A 20521-nucleotide genomic window follows, 5' to 3' on the forward strand; every position below is an offset into this window, starting at 1 on the left:
GAGACTTTGAAGTTGAAATCCTTTTTGACGTTGCAGACCATAGATTACCGTCCATGCAGAGCGCTACAGCGATGCCGCCAGGCGGGCTGCAGCCGGGACGTCCCAATAAGTCCCGTCTCACCGGCTCGACACACTGCTGAAGTCGTGAGCTGTGGATTTAAGATTCCACGTCTCCCGTCTGACGTCTGACGTCATCTCATCATCAGGCCTGCAGTTCGCTGCCGACCCGCTAACGGTGTCGACCGGGACCTGGAGAGTTCTCCCGCTGCCTGTGCACCCAAGACCCTCCACTTTACGTTTACTACGAGCTGCAGCACCTTCAACCTGGTTGGATCTTTTCCTCACCTGATTTTCCGCCCTCCTGCTTTGCATTTGGGCCCAAACACACGCAAACAAATCATTTAATCTTTAACACCGACAGACAGCAGCCTTTGTAAAATCCCCCTGCGAGTCAGAGGGTGAACCATCATCCAAGAGAATGAGAAAAACACGTGTTCGCGCTGCCATCGTGCTCTGAGCAGCAACGTGAGCACATGGAGCAATCAAAGAAATCTGGGTATTACACTCAATGGTAAGACGGCGGTGAAGTGCTGCAGCATTGTGTGCTCTGAACACACAGCGACCACAATGACGCCTTTAACAATGGCTGCTTTCAGCAGGAGGAGACACAGGGCTGACAGGAGCTGGTTCACGTCACACTGCAGGCGCGAATACAACAAAAACACGAGTATGCAACTACACCTACAGTCAACCTGATTTTATATGGAAGTTGTTTAAAGTACCTCTATATGAACGAGTAGATGTATGTATCTATGTGTAGATGTGTCAGCAGATTTCCACACATACCCATAAACTAGCACAGATCGCTTCAATCAAACAAAAGCCTCTGCAAAGATCCCGCTTGAAGCCTCGTGGACCTGTGTCTAATAATAACCCCGGACTTTTATGGTAAGGCTCGAAATAATAAGAAATGAATACATAAAATTCAGGTGACCTATTCCCACAGATGCCTCAGTACCGCTGCAGCTGCCAAACCCCCAAAACTAAAAGCACATTGTGGAGGTTAAACAGAACACTTTGCACATGAGGAGGAGACTCCTGCCAGGGGGTCGGGAAGAATAATCCAATTCTGATACAAGCAGGTAAACACTGTTAAGAGTCAACCGCGTTTTCCCGATGTTACTGCATCCAATACAAAGTGGAAACCAAAATATTTTGTCTTTTCAAAAGATTTACACCAAGAAAGAATAAAAAACTCTACCAGGATCAGCATCGACAAATCCCAGTCATTATTTTGGGCTGTAAAAGCAAATTGCACTTTGCTAAAACCAGCGAGGAACAGGCCGGTATTGAAAAGCAGAGTGAAAGATGTGATTGTCGTGGTGCTGAGGGACCCGGCGTTGGCAGGACCGGGAGCACACATTTGGGATGGCGGCCATTGGAGCACAAGCCTGGATTGTTCCCTCTCCATGCGTTACTCCCACGTCTACGTCAGGCAGCGGCACTTGCTTAAAGAGGGCGTAATTGATCCAAAACGCCGGTCTGAAACTACAGATTGCATATTCTGCCGGCATGTAATATGTTCCAAGCGGCCAACCGCTAAAATGAGCAACCTGGAAGTGCTACTGAAAAACCACGACTTTGTGTATTCTGAAGAAACTGTGACTTGAATGGAGCTGAGTAAAAACAAATGAAGCCTTGCCTGTTCAGCGGCGGTTTAAGATCAGGGCACTTTAATCCAGGCATTCAGAGGATTCCTCCTTAAAACAGACAAAATGCACACAATACGAGGTCAACCTACTGTTCATATGCCTATTACATATATTGGCCTGATTCTTCACACTGAAATGCAGGCAGGAAGTGTGAGCGTGAGCTGAAGCGATCTGTCACTCGGCACTGCTGAAATAAATAGGTTCCCGTCTTAAGACCTGGTCTAATCTACAGTCAGGGTGTAATTTTCCTATTATTTCCTGCATTGGCGTGTTAACAAGGCTTTTGTGATGGATTAGTCAGTCCATTACCGGCGAGGACAGAATGCTCTTTTGTGAGGTCACCATCGGGACCAGATAGCCATCAACTGCAGTACAGAGGGGTCTCCCAGCAGGGGTCCCTGCCTCGCTTTCCTCTCCATGAATTCCCTATTTAAATTATGCAGCGCAGCCAGATATGTACCCCACATCGGACAAACACAACACGCATTATAAAAGCCTCCGACCCAAAGCCAAAGCCTGAAACATCTCACATGTAGCCGTTTGGAGTGTGGGATGAACGCCTCTGGTGTGGAGTCCAAACACAACAAGTCACACAGGCACTGACAGACTGAATGGTGGGAGAGGAAGCGATAAGTTGTTGATTCTGGCTCTGGGAGCAGTTCACTCAGATAGACGGACACTTCAAGGGAAACACGGGACCTGTTTGCTTAACATGGATTTAAGTATTATTGAGTTCCATGGAGGAGCTGTCAACAGGCTGTAGTCTAGCGTTAAGGGTGGAGGCGCGAAGCTGAAGCTGAAGAAGAACGAGAGACGGAGGAGGAGGAGGGAGCCTGTGTATAGGACGGGCTTTAAAATAGACCTGTCACTGTGCGTATCATCCCTGGCATCGCTCCAGATGTTCCGCCAAAAGGGTTGCACTTAGTGGCCTCCCTTCATGCAGCTCACCTGCACACGCCGGAATAAGAATCTGACCCGTGACGCGACGAGGCTGCGGCATCGTTACTGCAGGAGCCTAATGCATCCGCTCCCTGGAGCCGGCGTCAACATCGGCTCCTGTAAATGGACTGGCCTCGCCAATGTTTAAATATTGATTCACTGCGCTGTAACTGTGGCCGGGAACAGCAGCCAGGCCCCGTCTGCCTCCCGAGGTGAGGCCTTGTTCTTGAAAACACTTTGATCAGTAAAATAAATAAATGGATTGTGCAAAAAAATGGTTTAACGAGGATTAATTATATCCAGGCTGCCTCGGGTTATTTTTTGCACCATATCCATTAAACTGTTAACGTTGGGACGTAAATGTACCATAATCTGGTGTTTGCACTGTGTAGACGCAAACCTGGTCAGGAAGCGATTGTGCCACATCTGCATCTGCAGTGAAACGGACAACACACAGTACTCACGTGTGTTGGGGCCTCAGCAGCAGCTGTTAGGACGGCGTGGCTTGGCAGCGGAGCTGTGCTCTGTGGTGTCAGACGGGCACAGAGGCTGCGGCCGGTGGCTTCGCTCCGCGCCCGTCGTCACCGTAGACCAGGGTTTAATGAGCTGGTAAGGATGAGGGCTGGGTTTGATACTTGCACGGTAAGTGCACTGACAAACTGTTTTTTTCCTCAAGAGTGAGTCATTAATTAGACAACATGGAGCGGCCGAACGGCCCGGAGAGACGAGGCCGGTGGGAACGAAGGTACAGTAAGATAAGAGAGGAAGAAATGCTTTCCGTCTAAGGCAGAGCAGCTGTCATCATCTGTTGGACACATCTCTGTGGGGTGATTTATATTAATAGCTGCACGGTTGCGTGTTTTAAATGTCTCGGGACCTTATTCACATAGACAAACCTTTACTCTCTCTGAAGGAGCTGGTGTGACGCCACCGGCTGAATGCAGCCTCCCAGTGTGAATGTATTCTAACTGTATCGGCTCTGTTTCACCACAATAGTTGCTGGACAGTGGGACCAGTGGGTTTAGCCTCATGTTGGACTGCCCCTGGTTTTATTAAGGCTGGGCCGTCAGTAACATCACCAGTCACTGGGCAAAGAAACAACCAGTTACTACACCCAGAACTGGTCAAACCTTTCCCAGTCATCCCAGTGTGATTATGGTTAAGGAAAAGCTTCACTGACCAACCAACACCAACAAACTTTATTTTTGAGTCTTGTTATTGTTTTTAAAGAAAATGTAGAATCTTGTGTCGCAGCTTTTTTTACATCTTTGCGCAGCTATTTGCTATTAGCTTCTTCCACAGCTTTTGCATCCGTGCACACGCACACTCTACAGACACAAATGCACACACACACACACACACACACACACACACACACACACACACACACACACACACACACACACACACACACACACACACACTCAACTGTGGTAAGAATTCACATGGCATCAGTTAGTGGGAAAAGTATCACATCCAAAGTACAAACATGGCAACCCGAAGCGGCCCCAAGGGGGATTGGCACAGGACCTGGCACCCATTCATCATCGGCCTCATGTTGCCATAACTCTGTACACTGCCAGTTGTAGAGTGTGTGTGTGTGTGTGTGTGTGTGTGTGTGTGTGTGTGTGTGTGTGTGTGTGTGTGTGTGTGTGTGTGTGTGTGTGTGTGTGTGTGTACTGTAAATAATATGAAAGGAAAGTGGAACAAACTTAGAACTAGATTATGATGTGTTGAGATCACGCTATAATTTGAATACTGAGGGAGACTCTGATCTTTGATGTGAATTAACGAGTGAGAGGTAACATTAGGAGCACCTCGACCAGGGAACCATCAAGTTCCTTGTCCAAGCGCAGGGAACGAAGCCAGGATTTCCGGCCCAGAACACAGACTGCTCCGCTCCTGCTGCAGAAGTGATGAGGAATTCAAAGAAGGTGAGAAAAATGTTTCCTGTTCCTGGGCGGCCAATAGCGGCGGACGTCGTGCCACCGTGGAGTCAACGCGACGGCGAAGGAGGCGGCGGAACGACGGGAAGGAGGCGAGCGAAAGGCGAGAAGGACAACGGTTTTCGTCATTTCACTTATGGGCCGTGCGGCGCCCGCGTGCTACAGCTGCCTATGTGACGAATGATGGCCAGCAGAAATAAAACACGCGCTTTTATAGCGCTGGAGATGAGGACGGTGGGCAGTCTTACCCTGGAGATGGTGAGGGGCATGTTGAAGTCCTTCCCCCCCTGCAGCCTGAAGCCCCAGGGGGCGGGGCCTACCAGGGTCACGCTGTACTGGCTGCTCATGCTGCTGCTCCTCGATGCCGGCGACGCTGACAGCAGGAAAACACGCTGCGAGTGATGGGGGGCGATCGCAGAGCTGTGGCGCTTCCACCAGATGGATGCCTCTGTGTTGCCGTTGCCAGGTCTAAAAAAAACGCACAACTGATTTATTAATGGCATGTTTATGGAAAAGGAAGTAAGAGAAATGCCGTGACGGATGTTCAAAACAGGACCGTGACAACAAAAGCAGATGAGTGAGTGAAATATAAAATATTCACAACGTGGAAACAAACAATGAAGTAGCACAACTGACTGAAAAAAATTCTAATTATTATTCAACTGGCTTCATACTTCTATTTTGGAAAGCGACAAACACATGCAAGTGCAAAGTGAACAATCATTTTTATCTTGTTTCACAGCCTGAGCAGCAGCAGCATAAAGTGTTCTACAATAGCCCCAGGAAACCCTCAGCACAGAGCAGTCACACAGCAGGTAATAATATAATTGCAGCATGGCTCCAAACATTAAGGCCTATTAATATGCAAAAAGGAAAGCCGGTACCTCTTTAACGGAAACTCCGGAGGGGAAAATATTCCTTTAACGTCAGGTAGGAAATGTAATCCCTAGTTTCCCCTGGAGTGTCCCCGTCCCAGCAAACACACTGTGCGTGTGTGAGGGAGGTGGAGAGGGATGCAAGGCTCTTATATAGCAGCTAATGACAGGAGGGAGGGGAAAGGTGGAGGAGGGGAGAGTCGAAGCGGGAGGCGAGAGGTTGGAGTGGGAGGAGAGTGGGAGGAGGAAGACGAGGGGAGCCGAGTGTGGCTGCACCGAGGGGGGCGGGGGGTGACGTGGGGGGGGGTGCACGGAGCACGAGGAGAAATGAGATGATATGAGGGGTGAGATTAGAGGATGGGAGGAGACAACGCAGGAGAAAAATGAGAGGGGGGGGGTGAGGAAGGGAGTGAGGGAGCAGGCTACACAGTGAAAATGACCGGGGGGGGGGGGAGGGGTCCGAGCGAGGGGCATCGAGGGGACGGTTTATCTTTCATCCAGATATTTTGGGAACATGCACTCAGAGCTGCAGGCGGCTTCGTTTAAAGGGGGGAACCAGCCCCAACCGGATCCTGACCCGAGCACAGAATCCAAGAGGCGCCGTGAGAAAACATCTACGACGCCACAGAAAATCAATGCGACAACGACGTCACGGCAGCATTTCAGACGCCTTCAAATCCTCATCAACTGCATCAACTCCATCTCCACCTATTGTTGTCCGGTCCTGAGCCGTCGCCTGGGTCCAGTTACACAGTGTGAAAATACAGCAGTGGAGGGTAAAAGCAACAACCCGTCAAACGAGCAGCGTTTCCTCGCGAGCGTCTCTCCCGTTTACACAAGAAATCTAGCTCCGCCAGCGCAGAACCATCACTTCCACCGGGTTTATTTATACATTTCTTCATTATTTATGTCCAGGCAGCTGGTAGTTCTTATCGCTCTGCACTTCATTCAGTCCAACGCTGGCTGTGGATTTAGGCTGACATACTGGAGAAGAGGCTCCATTAAACACTCATCCCACTTCTTTTCTTGGCCCTGACCCCCCCCCCCCCCCCCCTCCACACACACACACACACACACACACACACACACACACACACACACACACACACACACACACACACACACACAGATATACACAAAACACAACGTCATGATGGGATGACTTAGAATCACACAGACCCACACGTGCACACAGGACGCTGTTCATCTGCCCGCTAATGAACCGTCCCACGGCGCTTCTAACGCAAGCCGTGTGTGCAGCGCTGCAGTCGAACAATAGCAGAGGATCAGAGACAGAGGAGTCATTAACCTTGTTTCCACTGGCGAGCGGACGGGCCCCGATTGGTCCAGCAAACGCAATTACCAGGAAACACAGCGCTCATTCAAAGTTATAGCACAGATGGGCGCTCATGTCGTAAAAGGAATTTATGGGGGAGACAACAGATAATGAGTAGAACCCGGTTTAGTCCCCGTGACTGTACAGTGAACGCCACAGGACCGGACCGGCTCTCTGAAACCAGCGTCTGCTCCTGACCATTAAATGAATGAATTAGCCTCATCAGCCCAGAATTACTGTCAACAGCCGGTTCCCATAGCTCCCTTCTCCTTCCTTCCTACGTTTCACATTTAACATTGTTCGGCCGATGTCGGGGGCGTCCGAGGCAACAATGGCGAACGACAGGAAGTCAGGTATGGTGGGAAAGAGAGAGTAAGAAAAACACAACACAAAAGCAGAGAGATGATGAGGACGAATAGATAATTCATTCCAAAAACAACCGTCAAATCTCTCACTACTTCCTATTTCTATCCTCTAACTGTTTTGAGATACCAGCCTTCAGATCATGTCTCCATTATCATGACTGACTTCCACCGGTGTCACTTTAAAGCCGCTAATTCTTGTATTCTAACAACGGCCCAAAACCCAAACAAAGACAATGGAGGAGATTTGTGGACCACGGGACAATGATATCAAACACTAGGAATAGAGAGAGTGTTGCGGCCCCGACCCCCCGACACCCTGTAGTGCTTTGTTCCGTCAGATGGTCTATTCCAGTCCCCATATGCTCGCCTCTCCACACGCGTAATGATCACAGCTTAGTGGCCCCTCGGAGGACACGCACGCCCTCACACACTGACACGTGCACGTGCTGGGACGCGCTCCGCCCCTCAATGCTATGATAATCTGACCCTCTGAGTGACACTTAATGCATCATCCACGTGAATAAAAGGGGGGACGCACACCCCTTATTCTGCCAGCTGCCCACCCACACACACACACACACACACACACACACACACACACACACACACACAACCTGCAGGGAACCCACATGCATAATCTCTCTTCTATATATTAATTACATCAGGCCAGCTGTGGTCTGAAGAATTCATTAAAATAATTTCTGTCGAGTTTATCATATTTAGAATGTGAATGTATCATTATTATTTATGCTCTTTGCACTCGGTCTGATGACGTATGATGATGTGAAAGGTGTCCTTTTAACTTTTTACCTTTAAAGGAACGTTGAAAGACTGCAGGTAGACACAGACGCACTGTTGACGTTGGGCGCTACTGGTGCACCAGCCATGTACAGTAATCAGTCTGACCCTCCAGACTAATATAAGCCCAGCTAATCCCCCAACATACTCGATCTCTGTAAATACTGTACAGTCGGGTCACGCTCCGTGCGCTTCCCAGATTTCCTGCCGGCGCAGAATGTCCTGATGGGATCAAGTTTTGGTTCAGAAAACCAAAATTGGCCATTTTTCCAAATAGAAAAATAAAAACTAATGAGAAGCAGGCAAAGATCAGAGGCAGGCCACAAATTTAAATACTAGGTTACAAACAGCCTTAATACGGGCATAATTACGTTTCCACTGCCTTTTTTGTATCAGGCAACTGGGCATGTTTTTGTTTTCCTTTGATACACACACATGCTGCATCCATGAATATCTACATTTCAGGGAATATGTGCGACATATGGCCCACTAAGCTGCACAATAACTTTTTTTGTTGCCCCAAAGTATAGAAAAACTGCGAGCTTGACTGGACTCCAGTGATGAGCTTATTATCTCCTGCCTGAGCTCAGTCACTGTTTATAACTCGCTCGCTCTCGCAGTGGAAAATATGCCCCGGCGCTGCGCAGCCAAGCAGCCAGACGGAGACAGACAAACACACGGCAGACAGAGAGCCCGACCCAAACGACCGGCCCGCCGTCCTCGCGAACATAAACTGAGGGAAATCCACCTTGGGCCGCACGCAGACCACACAGGAGAACACAAGCCTGCTCTCTGACCACGACATACACAGCGTGCACACATTTGCCTAATGCTCGGGTCAAGTCGGGGCCAATCAAAGGGAGCAGTTAAAAGCCAAGTGTAATGTTGCCTCGGGGACAAACTGAACCCAGAGCTCAGAGGCAATCCAGCCTTTAAGACTGGAGGAATTAGCTGCTCTTAGCTGTTCCCTCCATCCCCCTATTTGAAAGCCATGTTTTATTTTTACAATCAATTCCCATCATGTTATCAGATAATTATTAACTTTAATACACATATTCTGGTGGAAACGTCACACCAGTAGCCAGTAGCCCCACAGCTGCTAAAAACATGAGGTAATTATTTGAAAGACAAATCTCGAGTATGTTTTTTTTAATCAAGCGCTGAGACAGCTCCAGGAACATCTTAAAAAACAAAGATTGATTTAATAAAGCTTTGGAAGAGCATTTTTCCTTCTGTACAAGCTGCCAAGTTGGAAATAAGCAGGATTATGGTGTGACCTACATCTATTGGTGTGTGTGCTTTGAGAATAATAGCGCACAGCTTCCTAGTGATTTCATCAAAGTAGGAAATAAACAGGTGAAGCAGATCAGATCCCAGGAGAAAGTGAAGCATGAAGAGCTGATCAGAACCCCGAATGAACCTCGACCTGTGTGTGTGTGTGTGTGTGTGTGTGTGTGTGTGTGTGTGTGTGTGTGTGTGTGTACCCACCTGACACCCCAGCTCATCAGTCGGTGGCCAAAGGCAAAGCTTTGGTATCAGCAGGGTCTCAAGGGGCGTTCAAAGCATCTGCGTCACTCGTAGGTCAATAATACCCTCAATAATACCCCTCTCCCACCCCCGCCTCGTGTATGCACACGTCTTCTTCACGCGTTTCTCATGCTTGGGTCTCATCTTATATTCTCAGATCTTACATTATACCTTCATTTGTCTTATCGTCATCCAGCTTTTATTTAACACCCAGAGGAGCTTCCATGTTTTTAGTTTTACTTGAGCATCTAACTCTTGTTTATTGTGGTTTCTGACCAGACATTGTGCAGTAAATTGAACTGTGATGTTTAGTTAAGTAAGAGCTGATGCCTATGTCCACTTCAGTTGCCCACCGTAGCTTTGTTCGTGGTGTCCATGGATGGTTGCCCCTTCTGACATCCAGAGCCTTGTAACGAGGTCTGCGCTCAGTGGCCTGGTTTTACCACGGTACGTAAACGCACCTGACGTTTGGCAAACAGAGACGTCCTCAACCAACAAGCACTTCAAATTCAGAGGACGCGCTCCTGTGAATGTTAACGTAAACGTGCATATATCGCATTTCACTAAAACCCTTTCAGGAAACCACGCCCCCTTCGAGGCGGTGAGCGCGCTCCATTCCGTGCGCGCGTGCGTTGGTCGGCGTCGCCTACACTCGCACAGTGGTGTTCAGGGAAGTCGCCTCGTGCTTGGTGTGGCTCACGTCACACGCCAGTTATGCTCGTTAACAGATGCTTGTGCGTTTCCCAGTTTCAGGTGGGAGCAGCCTCGGCGCCGCCGCACACCTCCCACTCCCTGCCCGGTGACGCAACCTGTGTCACGCACAGGTGCGTGTCTGTCAGCCATAAAGTTCAACACCTGACGCTAAAACAGTGATTCATAAGGAACAACCTCGGGGTTTGTGAACGAATAGGAAACCTCTAATAAATTTAATGTGAGTTATTGTGAGCATGTGTTCTTTGTAAAAATAACAGACGTGACTGGATTGAGTGGTATCGTTGAAATGCGCCTCTATACTCCCATCTGCCGGCCGTCTGCTGTCATTACACATATCAACTAACTAAAAGCAAAATGTGTATGAAGACACTCATTTTCTATGTTCTGTTGTTTCAACTGCTTGTTTGTTTTTCAGTTTTTGTCAGCTTTTCACCTTACTCATACATTGCCATTGTCAACAACTTTACTCAGTTACTGTTTTGTTTCGTCTTAACTCATTAAAACACATCCAATCACACCCAACCTCACTGTCACATAGTGTTTATAGAGTATACACGCACCTCACCATCACTACCCTACTAACACACTGGATTGCAATAATAACAAATAGGAATGACACTTAAAAATGAGAAATTCTCATTCATTCAAGAAACTGCAATAAATTAGCCATGGAAACTCTGAGCACCCATTTCAGATTATGCTGTACCTTATGTATGTGTGAATCTATCTGACCGGTGCTTCCTCATCCTTCATTGGTCTTTATATATATATTTGTTGTGGATAGAAACGGTGGCACATATGTTACGGATCACACTTTCAAATGAAGGAAAACATTATTGGTCAGAAACAGCAGCCTCACTTTTTAACTACAGCCCGGTGTCACTGACATTAAACAGCAGAACAGGGCACCACAAAACAAGACAAAGCAAGAACTGAATGTACATTTACCATTATATACTTCACAGACGCCCCGACAGCTTGAGCCTATTGCTTTTCTTGGGTTATCTAGTTTTATGAAAATTTCACTAATATGTAGAGTGACGCAAAAGAGTCTTCCCCTTTCACTCTGCAAATATTATTCAATACATTTATATCATATAATTAAAACATAAACATTTTAGGGGGAACAAAATTCATACAGACGTTCCACAGTAAGAATCTGTTGCTGCTGCACTTGTCCAGTCCTTCAGCGTGTCCCTGTATTCAGATGTAAAGTAACAGGGCTTCTCCTGTCGTCGTCTGCTTCAGAGCAACATCTACAGTAGGTTTGATGCACAGGATAAACTAACGTCTTGGAATAATAAGAAATGACCGATTTCAGTAACTGGTCCGTTCAGATCAAGTCTGTGCCTGAAGCCGAGAGCAGCGGCCGGTCTAGGGTGAATAATGTTGAGCTGGTCACGAGAGCAGCTCCACGGCTTCAAAGACCTCTGATGAGAAGTTTAGAGTGCACACAAAGTGGTTCTCCATGGCCTCGACACTCTCCTCTACGCAGTCGCTGTCGTGCTTTACGAGGCTGCTCTCAGAAGTGGGACTGATGACGACTATGCGCGGGACGCCCCGAGGCGCCCCGGACGCGCTGGACGGGATTTTACCCAAAGTCAGGCAATCGAAAGATCCGCTTTTGTGACCGACGCTGCCTCTCTTCCTGTTCACCTCTGAGATGTCATTGGTCAGACTCTGGCTCCGCCTCCTGGTAAGAACCAGCAGAGGGAGAGTGGCGATGGCGAGAGAGCTGGAGACCAGTTGGTGCTCGCAGGTGCCGGATGGCTCCATCACGGCAGACGGGTGCTGACGGTGCATGAGTAAACGCACAAACACACAGAGGTGACGAACGGGTGCGGATGAATTCAGATGCAAACGCACGTCCGACAGTGAGCCTAACCTTTTCTGCTGCGCGGCTCCTGCTGTTCAGCCTCTCTGTTCGCTTTTTATAGGACCTCCCTCTGCGGGACGAACGCGACGACGCGCTCCTCAGAGAACTGCCCGAGTTCCTGCCCAAAGGCTCCATTTCTACATCGCTGAACACCTGCAAGAGAGGGGATTCAGGATAATCACATTCAGCCTTAAGCTGTCAGATATTTAGAAGCGTCCTACGTCTGATTCAGATGAAGGGCTGTCTTCATGACACATATATGTAGAGTAACATATGACAGAACGACCATGTCAGTGGACGAAGCAGTGATAAAATGAGTCCTCGATGCTGTGGACTGTCTGCTGATGATGGAGTCCCTGCACGAGGACTCGCTGATGGAGGAGGAGACGCATTCCCTCCGAGGAGCGGGCGACAGAAACCACAGGCAGGGGAACTTATCTGCCAGAGTCTTTCTGGAAAGAAAAGGCTTGTCAGTGCGGTGATTCCAAGTAGTTTGAACAGGTTAACACCAACAGGTACGAGCTACGAGCCATCCAGGACGCACCTGTACTTGTCGTGGGTGATGGCGTAGATGAAGGGGTTGTAGATGGCCGACGACTTGGCTATGATGGCGGGCACGGCTTTGGAGTACGGCGTCAAGACGCTGGCGTGTCTGGACAACGCAGAAGAACACGGGAGAACGTCTAGCGCGCTGCAGCCTGAAACCGCCGCGCTCAATTTTGTAGTGTGTGATTGTTGGTTTGTTGCATGACAACACAACAAGCCCACAGGGACTCAGAGGGCCCTTTATCTCCTTATTTGTGTAACATAATGAAGGGGCATATTGGGTCAGGGATTAGCCAAAATGTGCCAGCTGCCACGGAGGATTGGCCAAGTCTATCTGATCGTGTGTGTGTGTGTGTGTGTGTGTGTGTGTGTGTGTGTGTGTGTGTGTGTGTGTGTGTGTGTGTGTGTGTGTGTGTGTGTGTGTGTGTGTGTGTGTGTGTGTGTGCGTGTGATGTCAGCGTTACATAACTACATCCCATCTTACTGTATGTCCCACAGAGACATGTGCTTTAGTGACTGTTGCAGTGGTTTGGATAAGCAGATGACATATGAGTATCTTCCTGCTGTAAATACCTCGCCTGTAGCTGACGGTCTTATATAATCACCAACATCATTAGCAAAGATTTCCATATAATCTGTACTTAAATTTTAGACTATTTATAAATAAAAAAAACAGTGAAACATCAGTCTATTTGTCAAGAAGCAGGCGGATGTCTGATTATGAGATCAACAGAAACTAGTGAGATGTAATCGACTCAGTTTCCTGGACCAACAAATACTACTACTACTACAAATCAAAACCAGCTTTAAGGCGCTGCACATAGATTTGAATGACACAGGTTCAGTCATTTTTAGGAACGTGAGCGCGTGCGGCCAATCTTACCCGGCCCAGGAAATCATGGTGACGCAGGCATACGGTGACCAAGACAGGACGTAAACCACGATCACAACGAACGCTATCTTCGCCAACTTCCACTCGCTCCTCACCGACTTCTGCTGGATCAGCGTGGATTTCCTCACCTGAGTCCCCAGACGCTCAACCTCCCTGTCGGAGGCGCGGTTATAAAGGACAGTTAGAGTCACAGGTGGAAAATGAAAAAGACCAGAGTAAATCGTGGAGAGTAGATATTTTGTGTTTCTGTCCCCTCCATCCACACACACTGTTCATGGCCTCGGCGCTGCAGTACCTGCTGGTTTTCCGTACTGCCAGGAACATGAACAGATAGCAGTAAGAGATGACGCCCAGCGGGATGAAGAAGACAAAGCAGCACAGCATCATGGTGTAGCTCCTGTTGGCCGCCGTGGACGTGACGTAGTCCCACGTGCACGACGTCATCAGGCCCTCGGGGATGTAGGAGCCTGCGAGGGGAGAGAGCGAGGCCAGCGTTAGCGGCGGGAGGCGGCGGCGGCGGGTGCGACGTGCGCTCCAACCCACTCCAGCCCAGCAGCGGAGCCAGACTCCAGGCCAGCGAGTAGAGCCACACCGCGGCCACGGCCGCCGCCGTCCTCCGCCCGGAGCTGCCGCGCAGCGACTGCAGGGGCCGGGTGATGGCCAGGTAGCGGTCGATGGAGATGGCCAGCAGGCTGATCATGGAGGCGATGCCGAACAGGGCGCCGCAGAAGGCGTACAGCTTGCAGCCTGCGGGGAGTCGACAGAGAGGAGCCGGGGGTCAGACCGCACAACGGGGGAGGGGGGGTCAAAGGGCACGGAGGGATTACCCGTCTCTCCGAACGCCCACTCCTTGTAGAGGCAGTTGATGAAGAAGACGGGCGACTGCGTGAAGGCCATGAGGAAGTCGCTGACCGCCAGGTTCATGATGAAGTAGTTGGGCAGGCTGCGCAGCTTCCTGTTGCTGCGCACACGCACACAGAGAGAGGGAGGGGGTGAGTCGGCGCCAGCAGCTTGCTGCAGGTCCCCGCGCGCCCATTCAAACAGTGGGCTCCGGCTGGACCGATTACGCGCCGTCAGCAGCACTCAGGTACTGACTCTGTGTGAACCTGCGCTCCCATCAGCCTGATTAAACATCACACCGACCCTCCGTGCGCAGCTTTTCATTGATTAATCTGTGTTTCGAGGCCCGCTGAGCTGGAGGCGCTCTCCTCCAGCCCGGCTGAGCACCGAGCGGCTGAAAGGTGCGTCTCCAGATGCACATCTCTTCGTCCAGGTGTTCGTTGGACTCGACGCCCGTTGGCGCGCGTGCCATTCGCCACAGCAGTTCCCCTGTAACGACGCCCAGAACGTCATCTCATCCAGCGACACCCGAGCGGAGCGGCGTCCTCCTCTCTCTCCTCCCGCGGGCGAGCGGGAGCAACGTCACGTGCGTTTCTGATCTTCTGTCACGACTAATTGTCGGCGCCCAAAGCGGAGCAAATCCACGGTGATTGACAGAAGAAGAGCAAAGGGGCTCGGTTTCCCCAGAGCTCAGGAGCAAACACACACGTGCGTCCTCCGTTTGACCCAGTTTCTCTAAAACCGAAGGAACTACACGCACAAATCAGAGAAAGTTTATCATACTGTTCAAATGTTTTTAAAGTGTATAATTTTGAGTATATTTTCTACATGTACAACAGTGAAAAGCAAAATATCAGTTTTTCTGCATTCATAGAAATATTATGATTCATTTACACGACTACAGTTCTGATTATTTAAATCATTTAGCTTTTCCAGGTTTGCGTCCCCTGACAGTAAAACGCTGGGACCCACGCACCTGTAGAAGGCGAACATGACCAGCGCGTTGCCGGCGATGCCCAGCACCCCGATGACGAAGACGAACGCGGCGACGACGTAGTGAGCGTGGTCGGGCACGTCCACCTCGGGGAAGAAGCCGCTCTGCGCGTGCGCTTTCCCGGGCTCCATGCTCTCAGTGGACAGCATGGCCCGGGCGCCTCCTCGGCGCCGACGGCCTGACAGAACCCAGAGGCTGGCGAACGTCTGGCTGGAACATCCTCACGGTGCCATCAACCGTCCAGCCGATCAGTGCAGCAGCGGCCGGTGCACATCTGGAATGAAGCGGCTCCTGGTCCGGTCGCCTCACGCGCGCTGGGTCGCCTGCTCCGCCGTGTCCAGATGTGTCCCGCCTGCTGCTGGGGCTCCACACTTCATGAGTCCAGTCTATCAGGCGCCGCGCTGTCACTGTCCATTCAGTCAGAGGGAGCCTGCAGCCCGGTGGCCCGTCGCACCAGCTGGGCACCGGGCCCTGAATCACTGGCCTGGCTCTGATTATCCTGACGACTAGCGACTCGTGACCTCTCCTCCCTCTCCATGTGTTTCTCCCTCACTGTTCCGCGCCGCTCTGTGCCTCACCGTCTCTCCCCTGCTGTCCTCTAACAGCGCCTCCCCCGCCTCCCGCTCTCACCCCCCCCCCCCTCGTGTAACACGGCCCAGCTCTGAGTTCTAACCCTTCCACCACCAGGTCCTTACATAACAGGATGCTCTGCTCTGCAGCCCCACCGGTGTCAACAGTCATTTTAGTGCATGAGACCAGACGTGCACACACGTGGTGCATGTGTGTCTGCTGACTCCTGCCTGTCTGTAAATGACCCCCACAGTCATTAGCATTAGTGCAGGTCATCAAAGCATCGCCGCGTCAACAACAAACACACAAACTTATGTCATATGTTTTACATTTTCTTAATGATCCATATCCACCCTAAGATATAAGTTTTAAAAGTTTCTTCTTAAGATCTCTTTTTATTATGAAGGGAGCTTTACAGAGCAGTGCAAAAGACAGATTGTTAAGTGCCATGAAGCAAATTTAAATCAGAACTTATTCCAGAGAGCAAAAATAAATCCCTGTTTTTAATGGCATGCTTCTGAGTGCCTGCAGGGCATGGGTCAGATCTACGTCACATCTGCTGGCCACTGCTTTTTATGGTGCCCAACGTGGTGCTGAAAGGGAGATAAAGGGAGACGAGGGAGGAGGAGGAGAATGGAGGAACGCGGGGATGTGCACTAAGCCCCCGCAGCCGAGCCTAGCCTTAATGTGCACACAGCGCATGCATGCGCACGGATCAGCGTGTGATCTCGTTGCAAGGAGAACGTCTCTGTGTTCTGTCGGCTCCGCTGACCCAATCATAGCTGTGGTGTTTGCGTTAACGTGTCACAGCAGGGAGGCGGCGGCGTTAAGAGCAAGGTCTCCTTTGTTTATGACTAAGAATAACAATGAGGCAGAATGTGCCGAGAAGCTAAAGTGAAACTAAACTAAAACGCGTTGTGATGAGTCAAAGGCTTAACCTTCAGTTAAACTAGCACTCATAAATGACATGTTTACATTTAATGGGGTACGTGACCTTTCAGATAAACCCACGAGGCCGCATCTGACCTGACTGCGACTAAAAGCCTCCTCGTGGTGGTAACGGCACACGTGCACAGAGAGAGAGGAACGGCTCCCGTCCTGCTGCTCGGCTCAATCATCAGTCAGGAGGAAACCCATAGTCAAGTGTGATGAACACTCACATCTCATTCTAATCGTGCACTTTCTGCTTTGTTTCGCTTCCACGCCGTCCGCGTGGGCGACCTTTCGCTGGAGGAAAACGCATCAGTGATGTGAAGATCGCGGCCCCTGAACAATGGAGGTCATGAGCTCACATGTCAGCGAGTGAATCGCTATTGAACCAGCCGACCGCCCCGGTGCTTAAGTCCCGGGCTCGGATCCTCCCTTTAAACCGCTATGCCACTGGGGCCGACAGTGGAAAGACACTAATTACTATTGAGTGATGCGATGCGGGCCCCGTGACCAGCGCTGCGTTCACAGACACATGAGTCAGTTGGAAATCAATACAAGAGGAACTCGTCGGCTTCTAACACAGAGCCTTTGGTAACGAGGTCTGAGCTTGTTGGTCACGGTTAAACAGATGCTCTCAAGGTCCCGCGTAATACGTTATATCACACTATGCTTAACTAATACAAGACATGTGTTAGATGGAAACTGGCCTTCAGTTTTCCAAAGTACCAGGAATGTAGGGCACAGCTCGAAGAGGATCTTTAATGGCTGGAATGAGTTCCAGCTACTAACAAACCGCCAGGTTCTATCTCACCATCTCTTTCTTTATTGCTTCACCCTGTCTCTTCATCTTTCTCTGAAATTAAAGCAAGTTTTAATTTTATGTGGGACTTTCTTTAATAATTATTATGAGAAACGAAGGATTAACTTGATGGACAAAGATACACACAATTAACTTAGATGGGAGTCTGGTGGGTAAAGATCAGAGGACGGAGCGAGCGTAATAACTGTTCATTAAGTAAAGGCAGATAACGAGCCAGCGAGTCGTCTCATGTAACAGTGGAGGCGGGAGCGGCGTCACGACTGCATCTGTAACAGCAGGAAGCACGTCAGCAGGAGAAGCAGAGGTTTCCCTCCCGCTCTTCCAGCTCTTGAAGCCAAGTTGAGACCTTTAGGAGCCCCTGAGATTCAAACAGTAATGAGAAATCACCAAATCGTCTCAACATCATATTTAGCCAATGGTCTCGCTGCGCCCACCTCTGCTCAGAGTGGAGGACCTCACGTTAAGCCAGTAGACTGAGAACTGCTGGGCTACGGTGGCTCTGGAAAAAAAAACAACACAGCTTTGATTATGTGCTTTTCATAATGCGTTGAGAGTGTTTTAGCGTAGACGAAAGCGTTTGCTTTACGTGAAGTAGACGGGAGCGGGGGAGTCCGGGGGCGTCCAGGTGAAGGCCGTGCCGTTCCCCTTGGGGTTGGTGTTGGAGTGAGTGACGGCTCCGCGGGGGTTGCCTGCACACTGTGAACACAGGTTCATGGGAACGCCGGCTTATTATAAAGCTCCTTAGTAGCCAAGAAGTGAAAAGAAAAGTGCTGGAGAGTCACCGCTAGAAATCTGGTGTCTGGAGGAGGCAGCTGCCAAGTGCCCACGGCGTCGGTGCTGCTGCCGGACCGGGCCTCGAGGAGAACGCCTCTGTACGGCGGCCCGGCGATAGTCACTGCACACGGACATAGCAGCAGGACGGGGGTCGGACGTGCACTCAGAACAGTAGCTATGAACACATAATGGCCTTGGTTATGCATTAGCTGTGTGACGGCAGCCCTACCTGTGATGGGCCGGCCCGGCTGGAAGGTCCCGGTGCTGGTGATGAGCCTGTAGGGCGCCGGTGAGGACTGGGGCGGCACCCCGTGGCCAGGCTTCATGCTGTCACAGGCGCTGGCGGGAGCGCCGCTGGGGAACCCCCCCACGACGCGGAGCACGAGCAGCAGGGCCACGGCAGGCGACAGCGGCTCCATCGGGGCGAACGGGGCGGGTCGCGGCACCGGCGGGAGGCGCCGCTCATATACTCGCAGCCCGAGCCCAGAGGTGGACGCTGCTGAGTCGCGCAGCCAGTAGCAAGTCGTGCAAGGAGGAGGCGGGCGTCCACGTGAGCGCTCCCGTGACCGGAGGAGCACGCGTGAGCTGGGCTCGAGTGTGTGAGGCCTTTTAAAGCCTGAACAAGGCCTCGGTTTCCCCCCCGTGTGCGTCCAGCTGTGCTCCACTCGGCTCCGGGGCCCTTCCTGTTCACGAACACCTGAACACGCAGCCAGGAGGAACGGGCCGTCGGAGCGCGGACCTCAGGCTTGGACAACGACAACACTCCCGGCCGGGCTGCGAACACAGAGCCTCTTCAGTTGGGCCCAAGTCACACAGCACAAAGCAATGCGGAACATTCACCGAGGCCGGCTGGACACGCAACATCTCTGTGGTCTGATGTGAGTATGTGTCACAAGGGGAGTTGCTGTTAAGTAAACAGTGAAGGTTCTGGGAGGTTCTGTAGCTCTGTGACCACATTCAACAGTTATATAGTACATTAGTGTGAAGTAGAGATAATAAATGTAGAAGCCTTCTGTACAAAAGCTACTAGCTCAACCTAATGTAAGTGTGATGATTTAAGACAGGAAATAATCTGCCTCTAACATTCATAATATGTAATCTGCTTCAAAGAATTGTCCATAACTTGTGTTGATTATGTTTTTTGGTGTCCTTAAGAGTTCTTTAATCTTCTGTTTCTACAGGATTTGTTGAATAGGAGACTAAACGTGATAAATATAGAACAGAGGACAATTACATTTTAATACTTTGGATAAAAAATAATGTTTCAGCATTTGTGCTTTAATATCTATGGTGTGAATTACTGAGACATTCTAGCAGACTCGCACTCTCTCACACACACACACACACACGCACGCACGTGCACGCACACACACACGCACACACGCACACACACAAAGGTCAAGTCATTTTTCCTTTTATTTTCTATCCAGCTGCTCAATTTAAAGCTTGGCCACACACGCGCAGTAAAGACACAATAGAAGCCAGTAGAAGCATCAGTGTGAGTCCACATGACACCAGAAAACCTTCACTTCAACCACAGGGGTAGAAAATCCCAGCAGAACAAAGCATCAATGATCCTGGTCTCAGAGAAAGAACCGAACACGCTATTGTATGCGTGTGTGTAGGTAACGTGTGACAGCAGCAGCACAGCAATCGAAGAACAGAACTCAATATAAAGTTCCACTGCTGCTCATCAATAAATGTGTCAAATCCCGCTAAAACATGCCAGAATGTGCTGATATTGATTAAGCTGCGTGAAGGGGAAACAGGTTATCTGTTAGAGAGAAGCACATCAGTTTTCCTCTGTGACATCGCTCCATTTGCTGAATTCAAACAGGGCAATTTCCTTTTTCCTGCCAGCTCTAAACTGATCCGTGATCAGGACAAGCGTTATTAAGTCTGAGCCTGAAGGTTTCATCTACCTAGTGACATGATGAAGCCATTACAGGCTGAGACGAGCTTCGTTTGTGTTTATATGTGCCTTTATATGAGCCACGTCCGGCTCCGTTGATAAAGATTTTACCTTTTATTCCTTGACAGACTTGTGTGAATAAGCTCAAAGATGAA

General features: G+C 50.0%; 3 protein-coding genes across 4 annotated transcripts in view; all 3 read right to left on the bottom strand.

Moving 5' to 3' along the window:
- The window catches only part of pdlim5a (PDZ and LIM domain 5a), a 29404-nt gene extending 23767 nt beyond the window's left edge, over window positions 1–5637 (bottom strand). For both annotated transcript variants that reach the window (XM_029162534.3, XM_029162533.3), the window contains exons 1-2: window positions 5482–5637; window positions 4846–5065 (exon numbers count right to left, since the gene is read on the bottom strand). In XM_029162534.3, the coding sequence (XP_029018367.1) occupies window positions 4846–4944 (99 nt within the window). In that variant the 5' untranslated portion in view covers window positions 4945–5065; window positions 5482–5637. The remainder of the gene's footprint in view (window positions 1–4845; window positions 5066–5481) is intronic.
- Window positions 5638–10299: 4662 nt separating this feature from the next.
- On the bottom strand, window positions 10300–15938 carry opn4xb (opsin 4xb). Its single transcript, XM_029162535.3, has 9 exons — window positions 15343–15938; window positions 14354–14487; window positions 14070–14273; window positions 13822–13993; window positions 13518–13679; window positions 12633–12740; window positions 12375–12540; window positions 12098–12241; window positions 10300–12003 (listed from the first exon to the last, which is right to left on the bottom strand). Exons 1-9 carry the CDS (start codon window positions 15507–15509, stop codon window positions 11611–11613), a joined length of 1650 nt encoding a protein of 549 aa, XP_029018368.1. The 5' UTR covers window positions 15510–15938; the 3' UTR covers window positions 10300–11610.
- Window positions 15939–16315: 377 nt separating this feature from the next.
- On the bottom strand, window positions 16316–18916 carry si:dkey-251i10.2 (putative defense protein Hdd11). The gene is made up of 5 exons (XM_029162537.3): window positions 18684–18916; window positions 18463–18575; window positions 18267–18376; window positions 18115–18179; window positions 16316–18038 (listed from the first exon to the last, which is right to left on the bottom strand). Exons 1-5 carry the CDS (start codon window positions 18871–18873, stop codon window positions 17935–17937), a joined length of 582 nt encoding a protein of 193 aa, XP_029018370.1. The 5' UTR covers window positions 18874–18916; the 3' UTR covers window positions 16316–17934.
- Window positions 18917–20521: the final 1605 nt, after the last annotated feature.

This window comes from Betta splendens, chromosome 9, assembly GCF_900634795.4.
Source record: "Betta splendens chromosome 9, fBetSpl5.4, whole genome shotgun sequence".
NCBI classification, from domain to species: domain Eukaryota; kingdom Metazoa; phylum Chordata; class Actinopteri; order Anabantiformes; family Osphronemidae; genus Betta; species Betta splendens.

Bases quoted from the DNA above. Each gene is read 5' to 3' on its own strand.
- opn4xb (XM_029162535.3), bottom strand. From the start codon at position 15,509: ATGCTGTCCACTGAGAGCATGGAGCCCGGGAAAGCGCACGCGCAGAGC. The intron at 12,741-13,517 runs GTAAGATTGGCC...TGCGTTGTCCAG, and splicing joins ACCATGATTTCCTGGGCCGG to ACACGCCAGCGTCTTGACGC. The intron at 12,004-12,097 runs GTTAGGCTCACT...ATGCACCGTCAG, and splicing joins GGAGCCGCGCAGCAGAAAAG to CACCCGTCTGCCGTGATGGA.
- si:dkey-251i10.2 (XM_029162537.3), bottom strand. From the start codon at position 18,873: ATGGAGCCGCTGTCGCCTGCCGTGGCCCTGCTGCTCGTGCTCCGCGTC. The intron at 18,377-18,462 runs GTGACTCTCCAG...CTGTGTTCACAG, and splicing joins CAGACACCAGATTTCTAGCG to TGTGCAGGCAACCCCCGCGG. The intron at 18,039-18,114 runs GTGGGCGCAGCG...TTTGAATCTCAG, and splicing joins GTCCTCCACTCTGAGCAGAG to GGGCTCCTAAAGGTCTCAAC.